Source organism: Leuciscus leuciscus (genome assembly GCF_965113295.1).
Source record: "Leuciscus leuciscus genome assembly, chromosome: 7".
In the NCBI taxonomy this organism is placed as follows: Eukaryota; Metazoa; Chordata; class Actinopteri; order Cypriniformes; family Leuciscidae; genus Leuciscus; species Leuciscus leuciscus.
The window spans coordinates 4,344,351-4,369,211 of NC_138731.1; the positions used below are offsets into that span (position 1 = coordinate 4,344,351).

The window sequence follows — 24,861 nt, forward strand, 5'->3', positions numbered from 1 at the left end:
TACTGCTTAGTTAATATTGCTTCCATATTAGTTAATAGTATTAAGTTCGGTGTTATTGCAGTACTACCTATTACTTCCTGCATAGCTACTTGTTAACTATGGACCATTATTCTAAAGTGTTACCATTTATCCATACTTTTCCAAAGAAGTTTACTATTGCCTTTTGCATCTTTAATCAAATTTAAATAAAAGTTTGCCTTGGCTTTTCTAAGCTGTGTGGTAACTTTGTTCCTTAGACTTTTATATACATAATGATCAGTGGTCAATTTTAATTTAAGAAAGGTTTTAAGTGCCAGGTCTCTCTGCTTCATTAGATCCCAAAGAGAGCTACCAAGCCATGGCAATTTCTTTGTATTCGTTTTGTTTCTCTTTAATTCTGTATATTTGGTAACGGTCTCATGTAAAGTTAAAGTAATATTATTGCATGTATACTCACAGCCTTTACTGTCAACTTTACACTCCCAATCTATTTCATTTAAATCATTCATCAGTGCAATTTGATTTCTCCTAGGAATATGGAGAATTTAATTTAAATTTTTTATTTGCTGTTTGTCCGTGTACCTGGATTTATTTATTTTTCTAGCAACTAGAGTAAGGTTGTGATCTGACAAACCTGTTATTAAATTGTATGTTTTGGTAACCCTATCTGGTTTATTTGTAAATATGAGATCAGTCAAAGTTTGGGAGTTTTTTGTTAGTCTAGTTGGCTTGTTTATCATTTGAGTCATTTGTACCGAGTTTGTGATATCCTTAAGTTATTTCTTTCGTATTTTATCAAGCCAGCTTATATTCAGATCACCCATTAACAGTTTATTTTCTTTCATATTTTTTAAGTATTTCAGCTAAGCCAAGATAAAATTCATTTGTTGCATTTGGTGGTCGATATACAGCAAGTAAAATGAATGACATTTGTGCTGAAAGGGTTATAGTAACACTGACGCACTCCAAGGTTTGCACTGGAATGTCTATTTGATGACTATCGATGCTGTCTTTCACGTAGATTAAGACTCCGCCTCCTTTCCCCTTCCCTCTGTCCCGTCTGTAAACATTGTATCCAGGAATTGTAAACACGGATAAAGGAGTCATGGAAGTTAACCAAGTCTCTGTAAGACACAGGTAATCAAGATTTGAGTCCAAAAGTAAATGTTCCAACTGTTCCGTTTTTGAAATCACACTACGTATATTTATATGTCCGCCAAATATTCCTTTCGGTTTTGTTTTAGGATTCCATAGTACCGATGCATGATTAACTGTTCGAAAAAGTTTAGTGTTTCGTTGTTTGGAGGTGACAATAGTCTGCAGCGAGCTGAGTTCTGCAGTTCTGGACGCACAACATGCTAAGATGTTACCTTGTAGCATGGAGGTCACTGGTGTTGCCGTGGATGTATTCAGCTGCGGTGAATGTTGTAATACCATAGGGCCAGGATTTGCATGAACATCCCCGCATAGTAGTAGCAAAATGCAAAGAATCGTCGCATTTTCTCGCTGAAGTTTTGCGTGACGAGCCACTCTCCGTGCGCGTAGCTGACCGCGGTGATCATCCGGGCAAACGGCTCGCCCACCGTCCAGTACGTTAGAGTAGATTAGATACTGGCTCCACGAGTCCAGGGGAGCAGCGAGCGTCTTTGGCACACCGCCAAGTAAGGTTGAGCGTTCACGAGCAGCTACCCAGCTCCCAAACATTTGCGTAGTGGTGAGAGCCATCAAGTAAAGCAACACAATTAGCACACTTAAGACCCGGGCATTGATATCTTTTGTCAATGGCCACAAAGTCCAGATTGTTACGGCAGTTCTTATATAAGGCAGCTTCCCAGATGTCTTTAGGGTAGGTGGAAAATCAGCGCCTGCCAAGCTCCTGCTACCTGCTGCCGCTACCGCCATTTTTCCTGAACTAACATTTTTCCTGAACAAACATATTGTAAAAAGGGGCATTATACCACCCCTTTAATAATTCCTGTAGGTCTCCCACTTATAATGCGGGAAATTTCTCTCTCTCTGTCTCTCAAAATGGGTTGCTCAAAGCAAGCGTCAAGCGCTGCAATACTAGACTCTCACGTTTAGGAGTTGGGACATGGCGGAATTATCGGGCCAGCATTGCATCATAACTAAAGTTTATAATTTACACTTCTTTTTAAATCTTATCAGTTTAAACATTCAAGCGATTTTACCTATCCAGTACTCGCGCACTCTCAGAGAGATGGTTTTCTCTGCCTGCATACATACAGTAAAGCCGCCTCAAAAACAGCTCGCGAGTAACAAAAGTTATTTTTCGCGGATTATATCGCTTTAACAGGAAAAAGACACGCAAAATTGTGTAAAAAATGTCGGTCTTGGTTAGTATACGCGTTAAAGGTACAATATGCAAGAATTTTGCATTAAAATATCCCATAATCTCAAGGCCAGTGTTATATATTTTGTTAAGTTGATTACTTACAATATCCCAAATGTTTCCAACTATTTTTAAATCGTGAGAAAATTGCGATTTTAACCAAGGAAACGGGGCGTTAGAGCAGGGGGGAGCTGGGAGTCGCCAGTCAATTGCGTCATATCCGCGTTACCCTCGGTTTCCGCTCGTACTGCGTGGAGTCCTGGACAAATGCGGAAGTTGTAGTTGTAGCGTCTATCAAGCAACACACGTAGCTTGTTTCTTGCAGTCATTATGGAACATAATTATTCTTTACCGATTGCAGCTGGTTCTGTCAACAAAGTAACGTTATGCTTAATTTTATATTTCCTAATGTAGCATTCGGTATGTAAGGGAAGTATTATTGCTTTAGATTTCTGTTTAGTTTATTGACATTGTTTATCACGTCTGGTGTTTATGGCCATGTAAATAAATATAGCATGTGTTATACATAAATATTAATCAGTATTTTGGCAAATGATGTGGGTATGTTCGAATGTACTTTTACAACAATTGTTTAGAACACGTAAAACTGCCCCGCGTTATCACAACAATGAATTCGACATACAGTAACATCTATGATAACCAATGTAGTATTAAACCTTACTTTTCTTGCGGTTAATTCATTTTAATGAAATAAAAGTGTGATGAGGTTCAAGAGTCAGGAAGGAAGAAGACAGGGGTCGGCGTGACTGGGACTCGTACTTTATTAAAATAAAGCAAAACAAACAAAAGTCGTGCACAACGCGCATTCACCGTGGCAACCGCGACGGCACAAAACAGTTCAAAAATGAGAGCTCGGATCCACCGGTTTTCTTTCTCTGCGTCCAATTTTCTCTTCAGTCTCTCTCTCGTTCCAGCGCGCGGCTTATAAGCGGTCTCTCCACGCGGATCACTGCAATAAAACACAGGTGTTCGTCATTTGCACTTGACCTACTTGCTCGTCTCTTCTCTCTCCCATTACAGACCGCGCTGAACCCCCCCTCGCCACAAAAAGCATGTCATTATAAAAAAAGAACTTAGCCTCATCCATGAACATGATTTTAGATTCCCGTCTGACTGATTTACATCCACGGTGGAGTTTAAAACGACAGTTCCCATCATTCCACGCTCCTTCACATCGTCATCAAGCTACGCCGTTGTTGTTGTTTGGAATGTAGCGCCCTCCAGAGGCCAAAAATTCTTGCATATTGTAGCTTTAACACAGTCGGTTATGTCTTAAGACTAAAACGCATGTGACAGTGTGACAGACAGTATCATGAAAACAGTAATGGATCTGTGCACTAGCTCTAAAATAGCCTATGTATTTAATCTCTCATGGCACTTGGCACTTCCAAGGCACTTCATGGCACTCTGGGGCTGAGGCCTTCACTGCGCACAAGAGCATTGGCTTGGGATTTGGCCTTTTTGCTTGAAGGCCTGGCTTTGGCTCCCTTCGAGCCTATTGAAGAGGTTTCCTATCAAAAAAGTTCCTTACATTAAAAACGTTCTCCTTGCTATTTCTTCTATCAAAAGAATTAGAGACTTACAAGCCTTATCGGTTGCTCCTTCATGCCTAGAATTTGCACCTGGTATTCCTTCACCCTAGGCCGGGTTATGTCCCTAAGGTCCCAACTAATGTTGCAGGTCCCATTATGCTGCAGGCCTTCTGTCCTCCACCTTTCTTATCATCAGATCAGGAAAAACTTAATCTACTATGCCCTGGTAGGGCTTTGGATGCTTATGTCCACAGAGCTGTCCTGTGGCGAAAGTCAGATCAACTCTTTCTCTGTTTCAGGTCACCTAGAAAAGGGTACACTGCATCTAAGCAGAGAATGAGCAAGTGGGTGGTTGAGGCTATCACACTTACTTATGAAGCGGCTGGTCAGACTTCATCTATGGCTGTTCGGGCCCATTCTACCAGGAGTATGGCTGCTTCAAAAGCTTTATTGTCGGGTGTCTCCCTTCATGACATTTGTGATGTGGCAGGCTGGTCCTCACTGCATACATTTGTGAGGTTTTATAACTTGGATCTAGGCTCCACTCCAGGGTCTAGGGTGCTTGTATCTTAGCGTGCACAATGATTTCACTCTGACAGGCATTGATTATTATGGCGTTGTGGGTATAGTGTTCCCTCAGCGTCTCGACGTCCTTGAGCTTCTGTTCCATATTTGAATTGTATATGTATGTTGAAAGGTTCATTTGAAGTTCATAATAATATGATAATATGTGGTCTGATTCACTGATCTCATCTAGTGTCTAATCTCTGATTGTAAAGATGATGTGTTATTTACTTTACATTATTTCTAAAAGAAACCCTGTTAAACTACAGCATGAGGTCCAGCAACTATCCACTGTATCGTGTCTGATGCAAAAGAGATGACATTTGAGGACACAAAATGACCAGAATTACTTGCAGCATCCTTACATTTCTGTGTTTCATGAGACTACAGCTTGTGGAACTCCCTAAACCAAGGACTTTCCTTCTTGATGCCAGTCTCACCCTCAGGACATGCTGGCACTTCTATTGAGATGGTCGTCGAAAGACAGGTGGAGAAAGGGCCAGAAGCAGAGTATGGTCACTCACGCTCCCTACAAATGTCCTGCACAAGTCATGCTTGGGAAGGTGGTTTGGGTCGATCAGTTTATTGTTCTGTCATTATCGGACTCAAACTAATATACCATAATTAGCATGAGCAGTATTTACAGCACCTCTGGACTCACAGGTTATGTAAGGGATGTTACATTTCCGAAACACGCTCTAAGCAGGAGACCAATGACAACAGACTGGAGCCGGCTGACCAATGAGAGCAGACTGGGCTTTTTGGAAGGCGGGTTTTTTAAGAAATCAAAACTTAAAGTGAAAACAGGTACTGCAACAATTTAGTTTTGTGAACATTAAATCATGTAAACTGAGCTTTCCTGTAGCTCAGTGGTAAGAGCATTGCGTTAACAACGCAAGGTTGTGGGTTTGATCCCAGGGGATTGCACATACCTATGTATAAATGTATAGGATAATGCAATGTAAGTCACTTTGGATAAAAGCGTCTGCCAAATGCGTAAATGTAAATGTAAACGTATTCTAGTAGACCCCTGAACAAAATTATGACCCTCTAAATGAGCATTTACACTCCCACAAGGCACCTTGAATACCAAGGACTGCCCTTTGGCCTGTCCAACACGCCGGCTCTCTTCCAGGCTCTTTTTAAAACAGAGGTGTCCAGTTCTGCTTTTGGAGGGCCACTTTCGCTGACTCACCTTAAAGGTAGGCCTACCTGCGTGCTGACGTCATCTCACGCTTTGTGAGTGCACCCGTGATGTGCTTCACTCATGGGAAATACACATTAGAGTTGTTCTTTCTATAACTCTCTATACTTCTTTTCAGGAGTACTACACACACACACAGTATATATATAATTATCGGACTGATATACAAACTATACATATACTGTATAGCGCCTTGGTCATATCCAAAAGGCTTCAAAACCTTTAATGGTGTAGTGAAATAACATGAATGTTGGATTGCTTATGATTATGTAGCAGGAAGGGTTATGACCCCTTCTACTCGTTATGGTTTGGCCAATGGCCTGGCGTCCGGTGCGTATAAAAGCATGGATTTCCGGTTCCTTAGTGTGCGTCACTATCCGGGGCCATGACGTCACCCAGGCGCCCTTCTGCCAACGATAGAATTAAGCAAATAGATGAGAGTGATTGCTGGTCAACGCCTTTTATAATCATTATGTCTTTTAATAATTAATAAAATCTTTTTCATTACCTATGTCTCTGATTCCAACAGTGATTAGAACCTGTGTGTGCCTGTGTTTAGAGGTTGTGTTAAATTCTTGGGGTGAAATTCCCCAGGTGGCATAGTCGGAAATTATATCAATTTGAGTCAACCACGCCCGCTCTGCTACATTTTGGCGTAGGTCGGCAGGGTTTTCACCAGATTGGGTCAGAGACAATAGGTTTTCGGTGTGTTTGTATTGTCTTTATGGTTTTGATTTTTTTTTCTTAATTTTTTTTGGAAACAGAACAGCAGCTTGGTGTAAGGGCAGGTGGCTCCTTCTCCGGGGTGGTAAGTTTACTTAATTTCGTTCGAAATGGAGGATGTACAGGAGTTGCGGGAGTTGGTAGTTCAGTTAAGAGCTGATAGTGCCGGGATTCAGCAGCTACAGGCGCCAGTAGCTGGTGTACCCGGGTATGATGCAGCCTTGCCTGGTGCCTCTACTGCTCCACCTGTAGTGCCCCAACCTTCTGGTGCTAGTGTACCGGAACGATTGGTTTTTGTGCCTCGAGAGTGTGGTATATGGGGATCGCTGAACAAGCTTTCTTTTTTATTCGACGACCTGGAGGGGGAAGCCCGAGAGGAGATTTGTTATTGCCCTGAGGCGGGAGGGGGAGTCCATATTGGAGTTCTCCCGTGTCCTTATAGGCCCCTCAGAGTGCGTTTCCCACCGCCCTCTGCTTTCGCTTGTTTCATCCTCAACTGGGGGTGTGCAGCCTGCCCTATCTTGTCATATAGATAGGTGTATTTTTAGTACCGTGCGTGACCGACACGAGCTCTGTGTTGAGTCAATGCACGGGTAGGCAAGTGGCCGGTTCGGGTCTTGTAATATGTCCCGTTTAGTGTTGTCATGTCCCCATCTTGTCATATAGATAGACGGATTTTAAGTACCGTGCGTGATCGACACTATCTCTATTTACTGTTACTGAGAGTTGTATTTGTAAACCTTTTGAACTATGGGGCCTGGACAGATTTTAGTCGTGTCAGTGGTTGTAGCTGCAGACTGTTTACGGGCTTAATTCCTTATATTGGTTATTTGGGATTGGTAATATGGCTCTGTTCTTTTCGTTCTGTCCTTAACCCTTGAAGTTCATTGTTTTATTATTAGGCATGAGGTGCTGTTTAGATGATGGCACCTGTAATGTGATTTTTAGTATGGTGTCTTCTAGCTCCCAGGGTGGTCGCCCCTCGGCGGATAGGCCGAGTGGGAGCTGGTTGGCATGGGAACGTGTACCATCTCCCTCGAACAGTAGGAGAGTTGGGAAGCAGGGTCACAGTCAGCTCTGAGGTAACCATTGCTGGTATCTTGTTTAGGCCCTGGTCATGAGTGGTGTTGGTGGCTCCGTATTGAGTCCATCGTCGGGGCGCCGATGCAAAAAGGGAGGGGAAGATTGTAGCAGGAAGGGTTATGACCCCTTCTACTCGTTATGGTTTGGCCAATGGCCTGGTGTCCGGTGCGTATAAAAGCATGGATTTCCGGTTCCTTAGTGTGCGTCACTATCCGGGGCCGTGACGTCACCCAGGCACCCTGCTGCTTTTTGCTGGAGTGCAGTGTCAGGTGTTGCTCGTAAAAGATCGCTGAAGCTGCTTATTCACTGTCGGTGCTGTTTTCCAGTCTGTGTGCTTTCTGGAGAGTTCAGTATGGACATTTGAGACAGGTAAGGGAAGCATTTGTATGCGACGGTGTTTTGTAAATGAAGTTTTGCTTTGGCTGAGCGGGTAATCTGACTAATCTGTATGCTTAACGTAGTGTAAGATCTATCTGCGCTTTCTGCCAACGAGTTTTGTCGGAGACATCTGGCTCCATCCACCGCATAGTTCGGGGATAGTAATCCCGGGACAGCATGTTTTGTTGTGAGTATACTGCTTGAGCGTGAAGCCAAGGGAAAAGGAATTGCAGTGTAACACCTTTTCGTTTTGTTTTTAGGCACGCGATAAGGACAGTAGCGGCGTCCTGCATGAGAATTATCAGCCCTGTGCTTCATCGTAAAGTGCTGTTTGCTCTGCTCCTCATCGGCTGCTGTTCTGTTTTAACTCTTTCAACTGTTCTGTTTTAAGTGAACTCTTTCAAGTGAACTGACCCGAGTGTTCTGTTTCGAGTGAACTGTTTTGAGTGTTCCGTTTCGAGTGAACTGTCTTGAGTGTTCTGTTTCGAGTGAACCGTCTCGAGGGAACTGTTTCGAGTGAACCGTCTCGAGGGAACTGTCTCGAGTGAATCGTCTTGAGTGAACTGTCTCGAGTGGACTGTTCCAGTGCACTGTTTCCAGTAAATTCTGTTTTCAGTGATATGTTTTGAGGTTTTTTGTTTGTCTTATGTTTATTTTTTTTATTGATTTTTCTTTTTGAATGTGTATGTTTATTTTGGTTTGATTATTGTATTGGTGACTTATGGTTATGTCATTTTGTTCTTTTTGCATATCACTGGTTGATAATGTCTTTTTTTCTTTTGTTTGTTAGCAGGGCCTGGGCACCCGGGGGCAGGCGAGTGACCATTTAGGTGGTGACGTCTTCACTGTGTGTCGTGGTCTTCTCTGACATGAGTCGTTGAGTGTGTGCTAGTGTGTGTGTGCACTGCGAATAGAGTAATTTTCATAAGGGTGATATCTTGAGACTGCCCCTGTGGGTAAGCCCAGGTTCCTCTGCTGCTAACGATAGAATTAAGCAAATAGATGAGAGTGATTGCTGGTCAACTCCTTTTATAATCATTATGTCTTTTAATAATTAATAAAATCTTTTTCATTACCTATGTCTCTGATTCCAACAGTGATTAGAACCTGTGTGTGCCTGTGTTTAGAGGTTGTGTTAAATTCTCGGGGTGAAATACCCCAGGTGGCATAGTCGGAAATTATATCAATTTGAGTCAACCACGCCCGCTCTGCTACAATTATATATTTTTTTATAAGCTTTCACACAAACTCTAGCTCATAGCTAAAAGACGCCAGCCTTCCATGCAAGCCAGATTATTTACGCAAATTAACTCCAATGAAGGAACTATGTATTTTTATTTTTATTTTTATTTTTTTTCACTGTAAACTGTAGAAAATAGCCTGTAGAGTATTTTGCATGGATGGGTGGCAAAAAAGTTTGTACATAATATTATGTGGAAAAATAACATGGTCAAATTTGATCAACTTGTATAAATGGACATTTCAAGTAATGATTATAAAATTTTTACACTGAAAACAATTCTGCAGTTGTACAGTTATTAGTTATTTTGTGCAGGTCATGTGTGGAGCTCAGAGGCCCGTCAGAGAGTCCTGGACATCAGTAAAAATGGCCACAAAGCCCTGAAAAAGCCACAAACAAATTCAGACTGTATCACTGTGTTTTCCAACCATTTTGCAATATCAAACGAAATCCAAACCCCATACATTTCAGAATACAAACATTCAATAGTTTAACATTTAATAGTACTCACATTTTTTATAAGCAATTGAGAATTGATCAAACTAAAGCCTTTCAGTGTGGGTAAGGGAAAACCAGCCTTCAGGGCCGCTAAAATACAAAGTGGAAAAAGGCGTTAATTATCAGTTCCCAGACTTTCTAAAAAACAGTTTTGCAAAGTCTATAGTTTTCAGAAGTTGCTGTTTTGGTTGCAAGTTTGTAATAAATGCAATATCATTAAGAGATGTTTTACCATTTTGTTTTTGAAGTACAGACTCCACTGCCATCACTGCCATTTGCTCGAGTGTGTCAGTCTGTACATTGAATGATTAGACAAAGATAAAACATCTTATAATGCTGATCTACCAAAGTGAATATTTGACATGAATCATCACTGTCTGGTCTCACCTTAAAATCACCAATCTCAGATGATCCGAGAGTCAGCGTTAAACTTGATGCAGCATTCAGGGCAAAAGATGATGTAGAGTTTCAGAAAACATACACTTTTTTAATAATTTTTTTTTTAGATATCTTGGGCTTTCTTAAAGGATTCATGCATTAAGAAATACAATTTTGACATATAAGAGGTTGTTTTGCTACAAAACCATAGTTTAAGTTTGAGCTTTTGCTGAAAGCAAGCTGTCAAAGCTCATCGACTCATTTTGTACTTTATTATGTAATAGAGATGAATACACCAGTGCAAGACTGCTGATCAGCGCAGATTATTTAATAATGGCAGCTGTAATAGTTATCATGCTGAATTTAATTAAATGTCTAGCATTCTAATCGAGAGAAAAAAAATTGAAATAAGGGTTATCCAGTTACCATGTTAAAATATACTGCATCATTCCCAGCACTGGATGATATCATATATATATATATATATATATATATATATATATATATATACATAGAATGAAAAAAAAACAAGTGAAAAAATTACTACACTTGCGATGAAAACGCATAATCACAGTCTGCATAAAGGGTCCGTTGTGTAAGACTTATTTCATATTTAATTATTATCCAATTATTTCTGAAATATAATTTCCTCCCATAATACATTATAAGTGGACCTCAGGGAACTTTATAAAATAAAATAAAAATAAAACAAACAAACTGGGTAACGCTTTAGATTACAGCCCAGAAAGTACTGTACGTGTTTTAATTTACAGCCCGCAATGTCACACTTATCCTGTAACTACATGGAACAAGAGTATATTTACCCAGTATTTAAGCAAAAGTTGAAATAGGTTTAGTTTTACTTGCCTTGAAACACAGAAGCCAAAACCTAAAGGTATAGTGGAGGATTTTCCCGAATTTTAGAAAAGAACCGCCCTCTCTACCTGCTCCCGAGAGGGAACGCCTATTAAACGTGTGCACGAGAGACGGCTAGCATCGCTAATCATAGCTTACATTAACTTTTACTAGCAGTGATTTTAAATGGATTTCTCCAAATAGCATGCCAAGCTTTACCTGTCGAGTAGAAACTTCGCGACTGAGGCATCAGAGGGAAGCCCAACCTGTGCTTTTAGCGCACGCCAGCGTGTGAAATATTCTCCCAAAAACACTCTGGTCTTGTTTCTTTCTTCAGAGGCCTTTCTCTTCTTGTCATACAATTCGTAGACACTTTTTCTCTTGCGACCCTCAGACATTTTGAAAAAACCTGGTGAGAACGGCGAGCTTCAATAAATGGCTGAAACCATACCACACATATACACCTGAAAGTGCGCATGCGCAGAAAGGACGAGCACGTATGACGACCTTACGTAAACATATCACCAGAATGATTGACAATTAGGAGGACCAATAGTCTTGATGATCCACCCGGAAAAAGAAAATCCTCCGCTATACCTTTAATCAGTGCACTTTTGCTATCAAAACACTATGTACCCCGTAATTTAAAAAGCCTTTATATATTAGTACACTATTATAACAAAAAGCTATGCAGTATGTACTTAATAAATTGCTCCCAAATGTAAGGTTGTTGTACCATAATAGAAGAATAAGTGCCCCTTAGTTCTAAAATAATTACAGTAGAAATAATTTGTTAATTTTCCAAGTTGTTACCCCTTTATTCCCCAAACTTTACATATTGTTCCCCTATACCTACACTTACGTACTTTAGAGACGTTATAATTACAGAAAGGTACGCTGTAAATTTGTTTTACTTACACAGTACTTTCCTTTCGGGCTGTAATCTAAAGCGTTACCAAAAACTGCAATGCATGATTGAAATGAAAACACAACAAAAAATGAAGCTCATTTGACTGCGTCTTTAACTGGACAAATATCAATGAAACTCACTTTTTCATTTGGAAAGCTCCAGTCAGGTTTTTGTCAATCCGAGCACTTCCACTGAAGCTGCCGTCCTGCAGGTGGAGTGAGAGAAGAACACTGAAGTTCATTCTAAGCTGAATTGCTGTTTCCTTTTTGATTAATTGATAAATTTGGTGAACACATGGTTCTATATCACTGTTTGCAGTTTCGACATTACAGCTTATAGAAGGTCTTGCCAACATGTTTTGTGCAATTTTGAAAGCCTTTACTGTTAAAGTGTGAGAGTCCCATATGGAAAAGGTTTGCTAAAAACTCCCGTGATTCTTATATGTTCCAACAGAATATTGTAAGGGACATATATGCTGCAAAAACCACATATATAAATTGTATAATATTAGTATATTTTTAATCATATTATGTCATATATGTCCTACATACAACTGAAGCCATATAGATTTTCATGATGTAAAAACATAGGAAAATAATGCTAATTTAATATGAATGTCCAGCATGGACGTGTATAAAACACAGTGCAGTTTACCAATCAGTATAAGGCTGTGCTTCACTCATGCTTGTCCTAAGACAGTTTCTGGTCCCATTGACTTCCATAGTAGGAAAAAAATATACTATGGATGTCAATGAGACCAGAAACTGTCTGGTTACTGACATTCTTCTAAATATCTTCCTTTCTGTTCAGCAGAAGAAAGAAATTCATACAGGATTGAAACAACATGAGGGTGAGTATATGATGACAGAATTCTCATTTTAAAGTGGAGTATCCCTAAAAATCAGATGTTGGTCATCAAAACATGAAATCTGTATGAAACACATAAACAAATGACACAAAATGTGTATAAATTCTATATGACTTTAATTTGAATAGCATATGATTCAATATAAGAACTTTAAATGATTTATATATGAATTTTATATATTTCTACTAATACCATACACATTTGCATACTTTTGTCATGTAAAACTCATATAAGTCTTTTAACAGTATTCATATATGACGCAAAAATCCCCTATAAGTTATATGTGTGCTATTTAGTATGAAATGGGCCATAATCGGTCTGATTTTGTTTAGGACATATATTGGCCTTATATGAAACACAGAAGGTAATTCTGGCTGATTTAAGTAAGGAAGATATATGGTTGCTATATATGAACCATGCATGTTTTTTTCATATGGGGTTCCTCTTCCCATTTTTTATACTATGTTTTTGTTCATAATTTGTGTACTCACCACATCCAGTCTGAAGAGAGGCACCAGCGTACCATCAGGTTTAACAGCGGAGAACTTTGCTGTAGCCGGCACATGAATGTCTATCACCCCTGAACTGAAGGAGAATAGTGGCGTCTCGCTGGCGTATAACAGCACCTGCATCTCCATGTTGGGATACAGTGTGCGTAGCTGAACAAATAATTTGTAAACAGAGCACATTATTCATCTTGATAACAATTTTACTTGAAAACTATAGAACATGGAACAGACACATTTTAGACATGTAAATACACATGAGATTCGTGACTGGTGTTACATCAGTATATGCAAACGTAGTCATATTCTCTAGTTATTTACTGGTTGACATTAAACATAAGATTTTTTTTATTTTTTTATTGTTTTCCTTACAAAGTCACGACCTGTACATACACTGACCTGTTGAACGAAGGCACCAAACTGACTGGTGTTCAGATGAATTGGAAAACTCTTTGGTATCTACATTAAATGAGAAGAATGAGTGATAGCTAAATCTATATTTAAAATATATAAGAGGACATGATTCCTTGTAAGTCTATAAGTAGTTTCATTCATTGGAGATGGTAAAAGTATTATTTTATTTTTTTTACTTCCTCACCATGTCATCTGTGATGTTGATTTGAAGAGCCCCAGAGCTGAGGAATGCATACGCTGCTGAATTCACTAAGAACTCAGAGGCAGCCACTGAAAGCATGTAGTTTTCTGCATACGGCACGTCAAACACGCTTGCAGAGAAAGGCGGTTCAGACGGAGAACTGCGGCTGTAAAACTCACCCTGTCACAGGAACAACAACCAAACGTCATTGGCAGGTTACGGTAAAAATTCCAAACAGCGGGAAACCAGAGGCGATTAACCTCTCCCGACCGGCAATCAGATGCTCAGGTTAATTACTGATGTTAGAACTTTTGGTCTCCTCTTGTGAGGGTATCGCACAGTTGAAGCAGAGCTACGAACCGATTGCCCTAAACTCAGTGCCTTTTCCCTTCACTGCGCCTGCCTGAAAACAGAAGTTAAACCATGGCGAAATGGATATTTTAAGTCTCAGCTCCACTATCGGACTGTATAGATCGTGAGCTTTGGCTTTACATCTAATGCGATTTACTCGTACAGTGAGAGTTGGTTTTTAACTAAATAAATGCTGAAATCGCACAGTGTATTCCTGGCTTTAATCAGTATTATAAATGCTGATTTAAAAATCCTTACCTTAATATCTAACTCAAAGCTTTGATGTGTCACAGCCGGGGAGGATGTGAGAGGGATGCTCAGAGATATATACTGATCCACAGGTATGTTAACTAGAAAGAATTAATTTGAGCGTGATTACTGTAGTCATCTAATGAAGAGGAATGTAATGCGTTCTGTAGTTTTCTAAGTAGTTTTCCAAGGATTTTGTATTTACAATCACGTCAACAACATTAATGTCATTAAGTAGCAATAGCTCAATAATACGGCCAAAATAACCCACAGTAGGGTGAATCTCACAAAAATGTTCACAGCAAATTAAAGAAAATAAGGCCTTTTTAATGATTTTTGAATAACAATTAATCACATTTATCGTAATGATTATGGAAAATAATGTCACAATGCAAAAAAAGAAATAAAAAAAGATTAGTCCTAAAAATAGTTTTCTTAATGCATAATATGTCTTCTTTTAACTATAAATCTATGTGATCTATATATAATATATCATTTTCAGACATTTTTGTGCCAGTACCAGGTATTTCCTGTAGAGTTTCCTCTGATCCATTTATTGCTTGTTGAATTGCCGGGCAAATCTAAAAAAATTAAATAAAAATAATAATAATGACAATGATTGAGACATAATGAGAAATATCACCAGCAGCAGATAATAGTGTTGGCTAATTTGTTTTGATAAAATGACCTTCTCACGTATCATGTCTGATATTTGTCCACTGAAAGCACTTATAAATGGCTTGAAAAAAAATCTGCAGAATAGAAAGAATAGAAATGCTCCATTAGTGGTAGTCATAAGAGATATTCACAACTGATGCGTGTATCTTCAGGTATCATCAGTCTTTTATGTTTTGTTAATACTTACCTAGCTCCTCCATGGAACTGAATATTCACATCTCCTACATTAGCACTACACTGAACAGTGGTGATGGAGAGACGGCCAGCATCATCCGCTAACTGCAGGAGGGTGTAGATGTGGATATTGTACACAGCCAGATCAAATGAGCCTGGCAAATTAGCATGGCTGCAATCATAGAACAAAAGACAATAATTTTACATATCTTATAAACAATCCATTCCTTTACATTACAAATGTCTTATTTAAAACATTTTACTTTGATATGATGCTTGTGTTGTCCTCACTGCAGTGTAGCAACTGTAGCTATACAACCAGCTAACTCTGATGCAAAATGACGACAAGTCGTAGTGAGCGATTTCTTGCTGTTTACTGTGGCTTCAACATCATCTTACATGACAGAGTGAAAACTGTAACAAAGAAATAAAGTTCGACTGTTTTAACATAAATCTTGTCTAATGAAATATTCCTGTACATACATGTAAATAAATATTATAACTATGTGTAGTCTTTTCTTTTCAAACAGTATTGTAACATTAACTTATTAACATAAAAATGAATTTTGTACTTACGACATTGCCTCTAGTGCTAACAACAAATGGATTACATCTGCTCACATTCTGTCAGCTTCCTCACTTCTGTACAGGAAATAACCTCTAACCCCAAACTCCAGGTCTACATCATATCAAAATAAAAGTCTCTATCAAATTAAAAGTCCCTAACATTTTGCCTTAATGGCAACACACTCCCCGCCTGACATCTGTGAGGTCACTACACAAACAAGTTATGTATTAACTAAACAGATGAACATCAGTCTCTACTCAGAAGCAAAACAAGTTCTGTCACTGGTCTAAGGTACTTTTTTGAATGTCCTTGATCTGTGGTCTTCAATTCCACCTTACGGACTTTCCCGTCTTTTCCAGGAATAGCCTTTGTGACTATCGCCATAGGCCAGCTGTTGCGGACAACTTGATTGTCCTTGAGGAGGACGACATCTCCTTCTTGCAGATTTTGGTGAGATTTGGTCCATTTCTTCCGGCCTTGTAAGGTTGACAAGTACACTTGTCTCCAACGGCGCCAGAACATGTTGGATAAGGCTTGTACTTGTCTCCACTGCTTGGTTAGGAGGTCTCTGTCCGTAAAGTCTCCTGGAGGAGGTGGAGTGCCGACTTTCTGAGTTAACAGCATAGATGGTGTGAGAATGAATGGATCCTCTGGATCATTTGAAACTGGAACCAGAGGCCTTGCATTCATAATTGCTGCCACCTCTGCCATTAGAGTGCACAAGACTTCATGAGTCAGGCGAGTGCCATGTTCAAGAAGCATTGACTCCAGGATCCTTCGAGCCACTCCAATGAGGCGTTCCCATGAACCACCCATGTGCGAAGCATGAGGTGGGTTAAACACCCAGGAGCATCCTTGTTGGTGTAGGTACCTCTGCACAGTGGTGTCTGGTTGTTCTGCGCTCATCCCGAGTTCTCTGCAGGCCCCAATGAAATTCGTGCCACAATCTGACCTCAGTTGTTTGGCTGGTCCTCTTATGGCAAAGAAACGCCTTAAGGCATTGACACAGCTTGAAGTGTCCATTGAGGCAATCACCTCAATGTGAACCGCCCTGGAGCTCATACAACAGAATAATATGGCCCACCGTTTGCTCTCAGGCTGAACTCCTCTTGTACGTCTGGTAGTGATGTGCCATGGTCCGAAGACATCTAGTCCTACATACGTGAAGGGAGGGCAGGCCTTGAGACGCTCAGGTGGCAAATCTGCCATTAGTTGCTCCTGCATCCGACCTCTGAGTCTACGACAGGTCACGCATTTGTGAAGAGTTGAGTTAATGAGCCTTTTACCTCCCAAGATCCAGAGTCCTGCAGCTCTCACAGCGCCTTCTGTTAAATGGCGACCCTGATGTTTTACTTGGGTATGATGGTGTCTGATGAACAGTAAGGAAACATGGTTGTCTTTTGGGAGAATTACAGGGTTCTTTTGCTTAATCTCTACGTCTGCGTTTTTCAGACGGCCACCAATGCAGATGAGGTCATTCTGCAAGATAGGGTTGAGGCGACGTAGACAGCTGTTTAGAGGAATTGGCTTGTCTCTTTCTAGAGCTTCAAATTCCTTTCCAAATGCTTTCCTCTGAACGGCTCTAATGATGACTTCTCTAGCTTGGGAAAGCTCATCCGGAGAGCGAGGCAGCTCACATGTATGCCATCCCCTACACTTGTCCATGATGTTAGGGGACTTGAAAGATCTTGCAATGTGAATTAAGAGTGCCACAGCTCGCTGGAGTGTGTCAAAGGTGGAAAACCTCTCAAAACGCTCTATGCTGAGACCTTTCTCGTGCAGCTGGGTGGCATAACTCTTCACATCGGGACGAATCTCTGCATCCAATTCTGGTGAGACTAAGCTGAATGACTGAAAAGGCTCTGGTTGAATGGAAGGCTTACGCAAAAAGGTAGGTCCGCTGAACCACATTGTTTGTGTGAGACGTGATGCTGGAACAGACCTTGACGCAATATCAGCCGGATTGTCCTCTGTGCGTACGTAGTGCCACTGTTCAGGATTTGTGGTCTGGCGAATACGCTGAACTCGATTGTGGACATATACATAAAACCGTCTGGATTGGTTATGAATGTATCCAAGGACCACTCTGCTATCCGTGTAGAACTTAATGGAATCTAGCTTCAAGTCCAATTCATCCTGAATCAGTTCGGCCACTTCCACAGCCAAAACCGCAGCACATAGTTCAAGTCTCGGTATGGTTGGCTCAGATTGAGGAGCAAGTTTAGACTTCCCCATGACAAATCCAATGTCAACAATGCCTTCTTGGATGGTCTTTAAATAGGCTACAGCCCCAATGGCCATTGTAGAAGCATCACAGAACACACAGAGTTCCATCTGTTCGGCCTTGGTTAGAGAGATGCCTGTGTACATCCTTGATATATGGAAGTGCTTCAACTCTTGAAGTGAGTTTCGCCAAGCCTCCCACTTGCCTAGTTTATCTTCAGGTAATGGAGTGTCCCACTCTGAAGCCTCAGAATTCAGCTCTCTGAGAAAGGCTCTTCCTTGGATTACGACCGGAGCCAAAAAACCCAAGGGATCAAAAACACTGTTCACCATTGAGAGAACTCCTCGGCGGGTAAACGGTTTTACGTCAGTTGACACAGAGAAGGTGAATGTGTCCCTTGCTACCTCCCACAGGAGGCCTAAGCTGCGTTGGATGTGCGACTCCTTCCCACAGAGGTCTACCTCTTTTCCAGCTGCCACACAGTCCTCACTTGGAAAGGCTGCCAAGACAGCCGGACTATTTGATGCAAACTTGTGGAGCCTGAGGTTGGACTCAGCCAATGAAGCCTGAGTCCTACGCAGCAAGTCAATGGCTTCAGCATCAGTAGGGACAGAACAAAGACCATCATCAACATAAAAGTGGCGCTCGACAAAGTTGACGGTGTCTTGTCCATATCTTTGCGCACCCTTTCTGACAGCTCTTCTAAGCCCATAAATTGCCACTGCTGGAGACGGGCTGTTCCCAAACACATGGACCTTCATCCTGTAGTCTACGACTTCACTTGCCAAATCATTGTTTTTGAACCATAAAAATCTCAAATAGTTCCTGTGTTTTTCTTCTACGAGGAAGCAGTAAAACATCTGCTGAATGTCTGCCATAACAGCCACCTTTTCCATTCGGAACCTCATGAGTACTCCCAGAAGGGAGTTGTTAAGATCAGGGCCAGTCAAGAGCACATTATTTAAGGAGATTCCAGAGTGTTGGGCACTCGAATCAAACACCACCCTGATTTGACCTGGTTTTTGTGGGTGAAATACTGCAAAGCTTGGTAAGTACCAACACTCTTCATCTTCCCTTAGTTCTGGTGCCACCTCAGCATGATCATTTTCCAGCAGTTTGCCCATGAATGCCACATATTGCTGTTCCATCTCTGGCTTTCTCCTCAAGTTGCGTCGAAGTGATTCAAAACGTTTGAGTGCTTGGCTACGGTTGTTAGGCAAACGTTCTCTAGGCTGTCTGAACGGTAGTGGAGCGACCCAACTGTGTGAATCATTTCTGTAGACTTCTTTGTCCATTATGTTCAAGAAAGTCTCATCCTCAATTGATGGTGCCAGCTTGTTGTCCTGTTCGGTGCGATCAAATACATTTTTACCCAGCCTGTCTTCTTTAGCCCTGCTGGGCCCTAAGACACTCTTCCTGGGCTCTTTGCCATGAAGCTTATCCCTGACATGCATAACACTTGTGCACGGTTGGAGGAGCGAGGGCCGTTGACAATCAAGCACTGTTGTCCTGTAAATGCTGACATTTGGCTTGTGCGCATTCCCTAGGCAGACCTCTCCAACCACCACCCAACCTAGGTCAAGACGTTGAGCAAAAGGGGCGTTGGGAGGGCCATTTTCTTGCTCCCTTACCTTGTGCACTCTAATTATATCTCTACCAAGCAGCAGGAGGATCTCCGCAGTAGGGTCCAACTCGGGAATGTGTTCTGCTACCTTGACGAGGTGAGGTTGATGAAGAGCGGCGTTCGGCGTGGGAATTTCAGCCCGGTTGTCAGGTAAGTCGTTACATTCAATAAGCGGGGGAAGAGGGATTGTCACTTTCCCATCAAGTGCTTTGACCATAAAATCTTCAGCCCTTCTGCCAAATGTTTCCTCTGTGCCGGAGCACGTTCTCAGTAAGTAAGGATATGGCTTACTCTGAATGTTGAAAAGGTCAAAGAAACTAGACCTCGCCAATGACCGGTTGCTTTGGTCATCTAAAACAATATATGCCTTGATGGCTTTATCTGGACAGCCCTTGTGATACACCTTTGCTAGGCATATCTTGGAACATGACCTCCCAACTTGTCCTGCACCACATACTTCAGTGCAGCTTGAGCTGACGACTTCCCTGCTGTCGTTACCCTCTTCTTCCTCCCCGCCATTCTGTGGCGAGGTAACAGGAGCAGTGATCTTTGGTGGAGGGCCCGGATGCATAGCTGAGACATGCTTGGTGCTGTCACACTCAGAACATTTCACTACTGCAGTGCAGTCCTTCGCCACATGACTATTTGAGCCACAGCATTTAAAGCAGAATCCTCTCTCCTTCAGAAACGCTTTCCTGTCTTGAAGATCTTTGGCTCTAAAGGCTTTGCACTTCTTCAGTGGATGTGGCTTTGCATGTATTGGGCAGCTCTTATTTGGATCACTGGAAGTGCTCATCTCTGCAGGGGAGACATTGGTCTTATGAACTGCAATGGGGTTCTTGATGCTTTTAAATTGGGGACTTTCAGCCTTTACAGCAGATCCGCTAGCATTTAAAAGGGCAAAACTGGGATCATTCCTTTTCTTTGCCTCATAGCACATGAATCTGGTAAAGAATTCAAATGGTGGAAACCGTCCTCCATTTTCTTCTTTATACTTTGAACCCGCAGAAATCCATTTTTCCTGAAGTCCATAAGGCAGCTTGGCTACTATAGGTTCAATGCCTCGTGCAGTATCCAGGTAGGACAATCCTGGAAAGTAGCCGTCTTCCTTAGCACACTGCACTTCCATCAGCAGATCTGCTAACTCCCTTAGCTTCAGATTTTCTTTCGCCAAAACCTTGGGAAACTTGTCAAGTCGAGTGAAGAGGGCCTTTTCAACTACCTCTGGCGCTGCGTAACATTCCTGAAGACGTTCCCAGGCTTTTCTGAGTGCTATGTCTGGACTTGCTACGTGCACTGAACGCAGGCGTTTCACTTGGTTGCTGGATTCTTTGCCAAGCCATCGGGTCATTAAGTCTAGCTCCTCAGTAGCAGTGAGACCCAGCCCTTGTGTAGCATTTTTATATGAAGACTGCCAAGCACGATAATTTTCTGGTTTGTCATCAAACTCATACAAGCTTGCACTCACCAGGTCACGTCGCGCTAAATATTGCGCAAGATGTTCAGTTGCAGACACGCTCTGATCAGTTTTTAGCTGGGGGTAATAGCACGGAGCAGAAATATTCAAGTCAGTATGAAACTTCTTTGAATCGACTTGAGCATCCTCTCTGTCATATAAAGTCTGACCATATGACAGTTTGGCTGCCGGTGGAACATAAACATCGTCTAGACCATCCTCTGTTAAATTCCCATTTCCTATGTTATTAGCCTGTCGTGGCTCATGTGAAGAAACAGGAACCTGCTGGTATGAAGAGAAGGGATTGTTCGGACTGAAAATGAGAGTGCCATCTGTAGCAGGCTGAAAAGCCTGAGAGCAAGCGCTCGTAGCTTCTCGCTTTGGGGAGCTAGTTGGGCCAAAATGAGTTTGGACGTATTCGCTCGTCCGCTCCATTTTATTTTCTCCTGACGAGCCTGTTTCATCCAACAGAATACACTTCGCAATTGAGTCAGCCGATTCCCAAACGGCTGCTTCAGCTTCAGCAGCCGCTGCTTCACGACACATGGCGAGTGTTTCAAGCTCAGTCTCTCTTTTTACCTTCTCCAACTGTGATTCAGCTTCTTTAGCTGCCTTTTCTATTTTTGCTTTAGCCTCTTTTTCTGCATATTCAGCACGTACTTTAGCAGCAGCTGCTTTAGCCCGTGCACGGATTACTGCACTCCTTGATGACGCAGATGAGTGAGAACTTCCACTTGCTACGGAAGACTTAGCACGTTTTCCTTCCATCTTGCCACGATGTTCAACACTAACTTTTCTCTGTCTTTTCACTGTGTTGTCCTCACTGCAGTGTAGCAACTGTAGCTATACAACCAGCTAACTCTGATGCAAAATGACGACAAGTCGTAGTGAGCGATTTCTTGCTGTTTACTGTGGCTTCAACATCATCTTACATGACAGAGTGAAAACTGTAACAAAGAAATAAAGTTCGACTGTTTTAACATAAATCTTGTCTAATGAAATATTCCTGTACATACATGTAAATAAATATTATAACTATGTGTAGTCTTTTCTTTTCAAACAGTATTGTAACATTAACTTATTAACATAAAAATGAATTTTGTACTTACGACATTGCCTCTAGTGCTAACAACAAATGGATTACATCTGCTCACATTCTGTCAGCTTCCTCACTTCTGTACAGGAAATAACCTCTAACCCCAAACTCCAGGTCTACATCATATCAAAATAAAAGTCTCTATCAAATTAAAAGTCCCTAACATTTTGCCTTAATGGCAACACAATGCTTGCCAGCTATCTCGATGGATCTTTCCAACGCTATCTCATGACCAATTCATACGATTGAGTAAAATGTGGCTGATTCAAACCACCTCACTCGTACGAATTGTCTAAACCCCAGTAAGGGTTAGGTTTAGGGGCGGGTTCAGGAATAGGTCATTCGTACGGGGGCTACTTGTCCCTCAACAACATTTGGACCAACTTGGATGTGCTTTGGGTTGTTGTCTTGCTGGAAGACCCAGTATTGATCTAATGTTGGCCGTTTTGCCTGTTGATAATTTTTTTTGCAATAAAATGCAATTATTTACGAATATTGCGACGCATTGTTACGAAACTTGTCATCGCTGCCATGCCCTGAAGGACCCTGAGAAGCTTGGGGTCAGTGCATTACAAAAGTATTACTTTTTGCTGTAACGCAGTAATATAACACATAACTAATAAAAATGTTGGTAATATTACACGCATTACAATCTCAGTAATGCACATTACAACAATGCATTTTAACCCAAAATATATGTATTTTTTATAAGAATTTACCAACACCGCAAGACATTCCAGCACCAAGTCAAGTCAAGTCATCTTCATTTATATAGCGCTTTTAACAATGTAGATTGTTCCAAAGCAGCTTCACAGTGATAATAGGAAATTAAAGTAACAGAGATTGTTTTGGCTTTACAGCAGCTCTAGAATAAAGTTATTGTCCAGCTAAATTTAGTTTTAATTGATTCACTTCCGTCGCAACGATCATTAGTCAACGATCAGACGTAGTCAACGTCGACTGAATGGGATCACGCTAGGGAGCCTGTCTTCTTCGAGCATGTTAGAACGAGCCAATGCGCGCATTGGCGTGCGTGAGACGCATTGCGCGCTCCGCCCTGCCGCACGGGCATAAATACGGAAGCAGATGCACGCACCACTTGTCTTTCGCTTCGGAGCCAATCGGTCTTCACGTCGATGTCTCTGAAGAGTGTTGTTATATTTCATCGAGCGAGTGTGTCGGTGCTTCTTCTAGGAAGACTCTTCCAGCTGCTGGTGATTCTACAGCACGAGTGCAGCGGTGATCGTGAGCTTTGAGCTCTCTGTTTGTCGATGGCTGGTTAGAGGGCGGAAAAGTGAGTGCTTCACTGTTTCCATGCACTGTTCAGTGTTGCCGCGGTCATTCCCCTGTGTGCTTCCCACGGGTGCGTTTGCGTCTTTTACAAGATGCCTTTCCACCCGTGCGTTTCTAGATGCGATCGTTCCCTGTCCCCCCATATGGACGGTGGTTGTATCACGTGTTTGTATTATATATGTGTATATAATGTATGTGTATATATGCAGCACGTTGAAGCAGCTTTTGTGGATAGTTTATGTTCTCATTGCGAGGATATGACTATCGCGGTGTTGAGATCGAGACTCGCCTTTATGCGTGAAGCTGGAGTCCCCATTACCACGCCCCGCTACGGCGCCATGTGGGATGGGTGATCAGAGGATCATAGTGAGGCTTCCCCGCCCGGTTCCCAATCCCTGTGGGCCCCTCACTCCTCTATCACAGCGTAGCCGGTGAAGCCCCGTTGAGCGCGCTGGTCCCTCTGTAATGGACCGACCAGCCGTTTAATGCAGCATCGGAGGGTGAGCTGACTCGGCTGCGTTGTCTCCCTCTGGGAGTATAGCGTTGCCCGAGCCAGATCCAGAAACATCAGCTATGCTGAATCGGGCTCGACTGGAATCTTCCACCGTGTCCCGAACAGTCTCGGTTGGATGATTGGTATCTTGGGACGGGCCGCGCTGGTTCTCAGCTCGCCGCCCCAGTGCCTTTCTTTCCCGAACTGCATGAGCTTACCAGGTTGTAGACAGCACCTTTGTCTGCCAGAAACTGCCTGAATAAGCTTTTCCCCCCTCACTACCCTTGACAGAGGAGCGGTGAAGGGTTGCGAGGCTGTCCCTCCAATGGAGCGGTCTGGCGCGACACAGGTGCACCTGTGTCCGGCGGCCGTTGCTTTTTGGATGCGGCCCCTCGTCTCCCCCCTAAGGTCTGTGAGTTCTCGCCCGTTCCGATGGGCAGAGCTTACAAAGCCTGTGGGCAAGCCGCCTCCTCTTGCGTGCCATGGCGCTGCTTCAGGTCTATCCGGCCAGGGCACTCATGGACACGAGGGTAGTCCAGACCGTGCACTCATAGGTGAGCTCCGCACCGCATCCGACCTCGCCCTCCGGGGCACGAGTGTTGTGGCTTTTGTGATCGGTCTGGCGATGTCCATGTTGGTGGTCCAGGAGTGCCATCGTTGGCTCAGCCTGGTCGTATGGTGGATGCGGACAAGGTTTGGTTCCTGGTCTCCCCAATTTCCCAGGTTGGGCTGGTCGGCGATGCGGCGGAGAACTGCGCCCAGCAGTTTTCTGCCGCCCAAGCGCAGGCAGAGGCAAGTCTGGTGGTGTGGGACCCTGTAAAGCCTTGCACCCCTAAGCCCCCTCTTGTTCGCCAGCTGGCAGCTGGGTGCGGTTGAGGGTGCCGGTCATCCGCCTTCTCACGGATCCCCTGCCACCTATTGGAGTCAGGTAAGTGTTGCACCGCACACTCAGATCCCGCATCGGGCCGTCT

General features: G+C 42.4%; 2 protein-coding genes across 2 annotated transcripts in view; one reads left to right on the forward strand and one right to left on the reverse strand.

The window, feature by feature from the left end:
• The window catches only part of LOC309503372 (uncharacterized protein), a 149,730-nt gene that overhangs the window by 28,575 nt on the left and 96,294 nt on the right, over positions 1-24,861 (forward strand). The window lies entirely within an intron of this gene.
• LOC309503398 (bactericidal permeability-increasing protein-like) overlaps positions 9,051-24,861 on the reverse strand; it is a 30,885-nt gene continuing 15,074 nt past the window's right edge. The window contains exons 4-15 of the mRNA XM_082176215.1: positions 15,150-15,308; positions 14,973-15,036; positions 14,805-14,865; positions 14,294-14,385; positions 13,688-13,864; positions 13,489-13,548; positions 13,075-13,242; positions 11,856-11,920; positions 9,960-10,002; positions 9,805-9,865; positions 9,586-9,662; positions 9,051-9,454 (exon numbers count right to left, since the gene is read on the reverse strand). Coding sequence (XP_082032341.1) covers positions 9,404-9,454; positions 9,586-9,662; positions 9,805-9,865; positions 9,960-10,002; positions 11,856-11,920; positions 13,075-13,242; positions 13,489-13,548; positions 13,688-13,864; positions 14,294-14,385; positions 14,805-14,865; positions 14,973-15,036; positions 15,150-15,308 — 1,078 coding nt within the window. The 3' untranslated portion in view covers positions 9,051-9,403. The remainder of the gene's footprint in view (positions 9,455-9,585; positions 9,663-9,804; positions 9,866-9,959; positions 10,003-11,855; positions 11,921-13,074; positions 13,243-13,488; positions 13,549-13,687; positions 13,865-14,293; positions 14,386-14,804; positions 14,866-14,972; positions 15,037-15,149; positions 15,309-24,861) is intronic.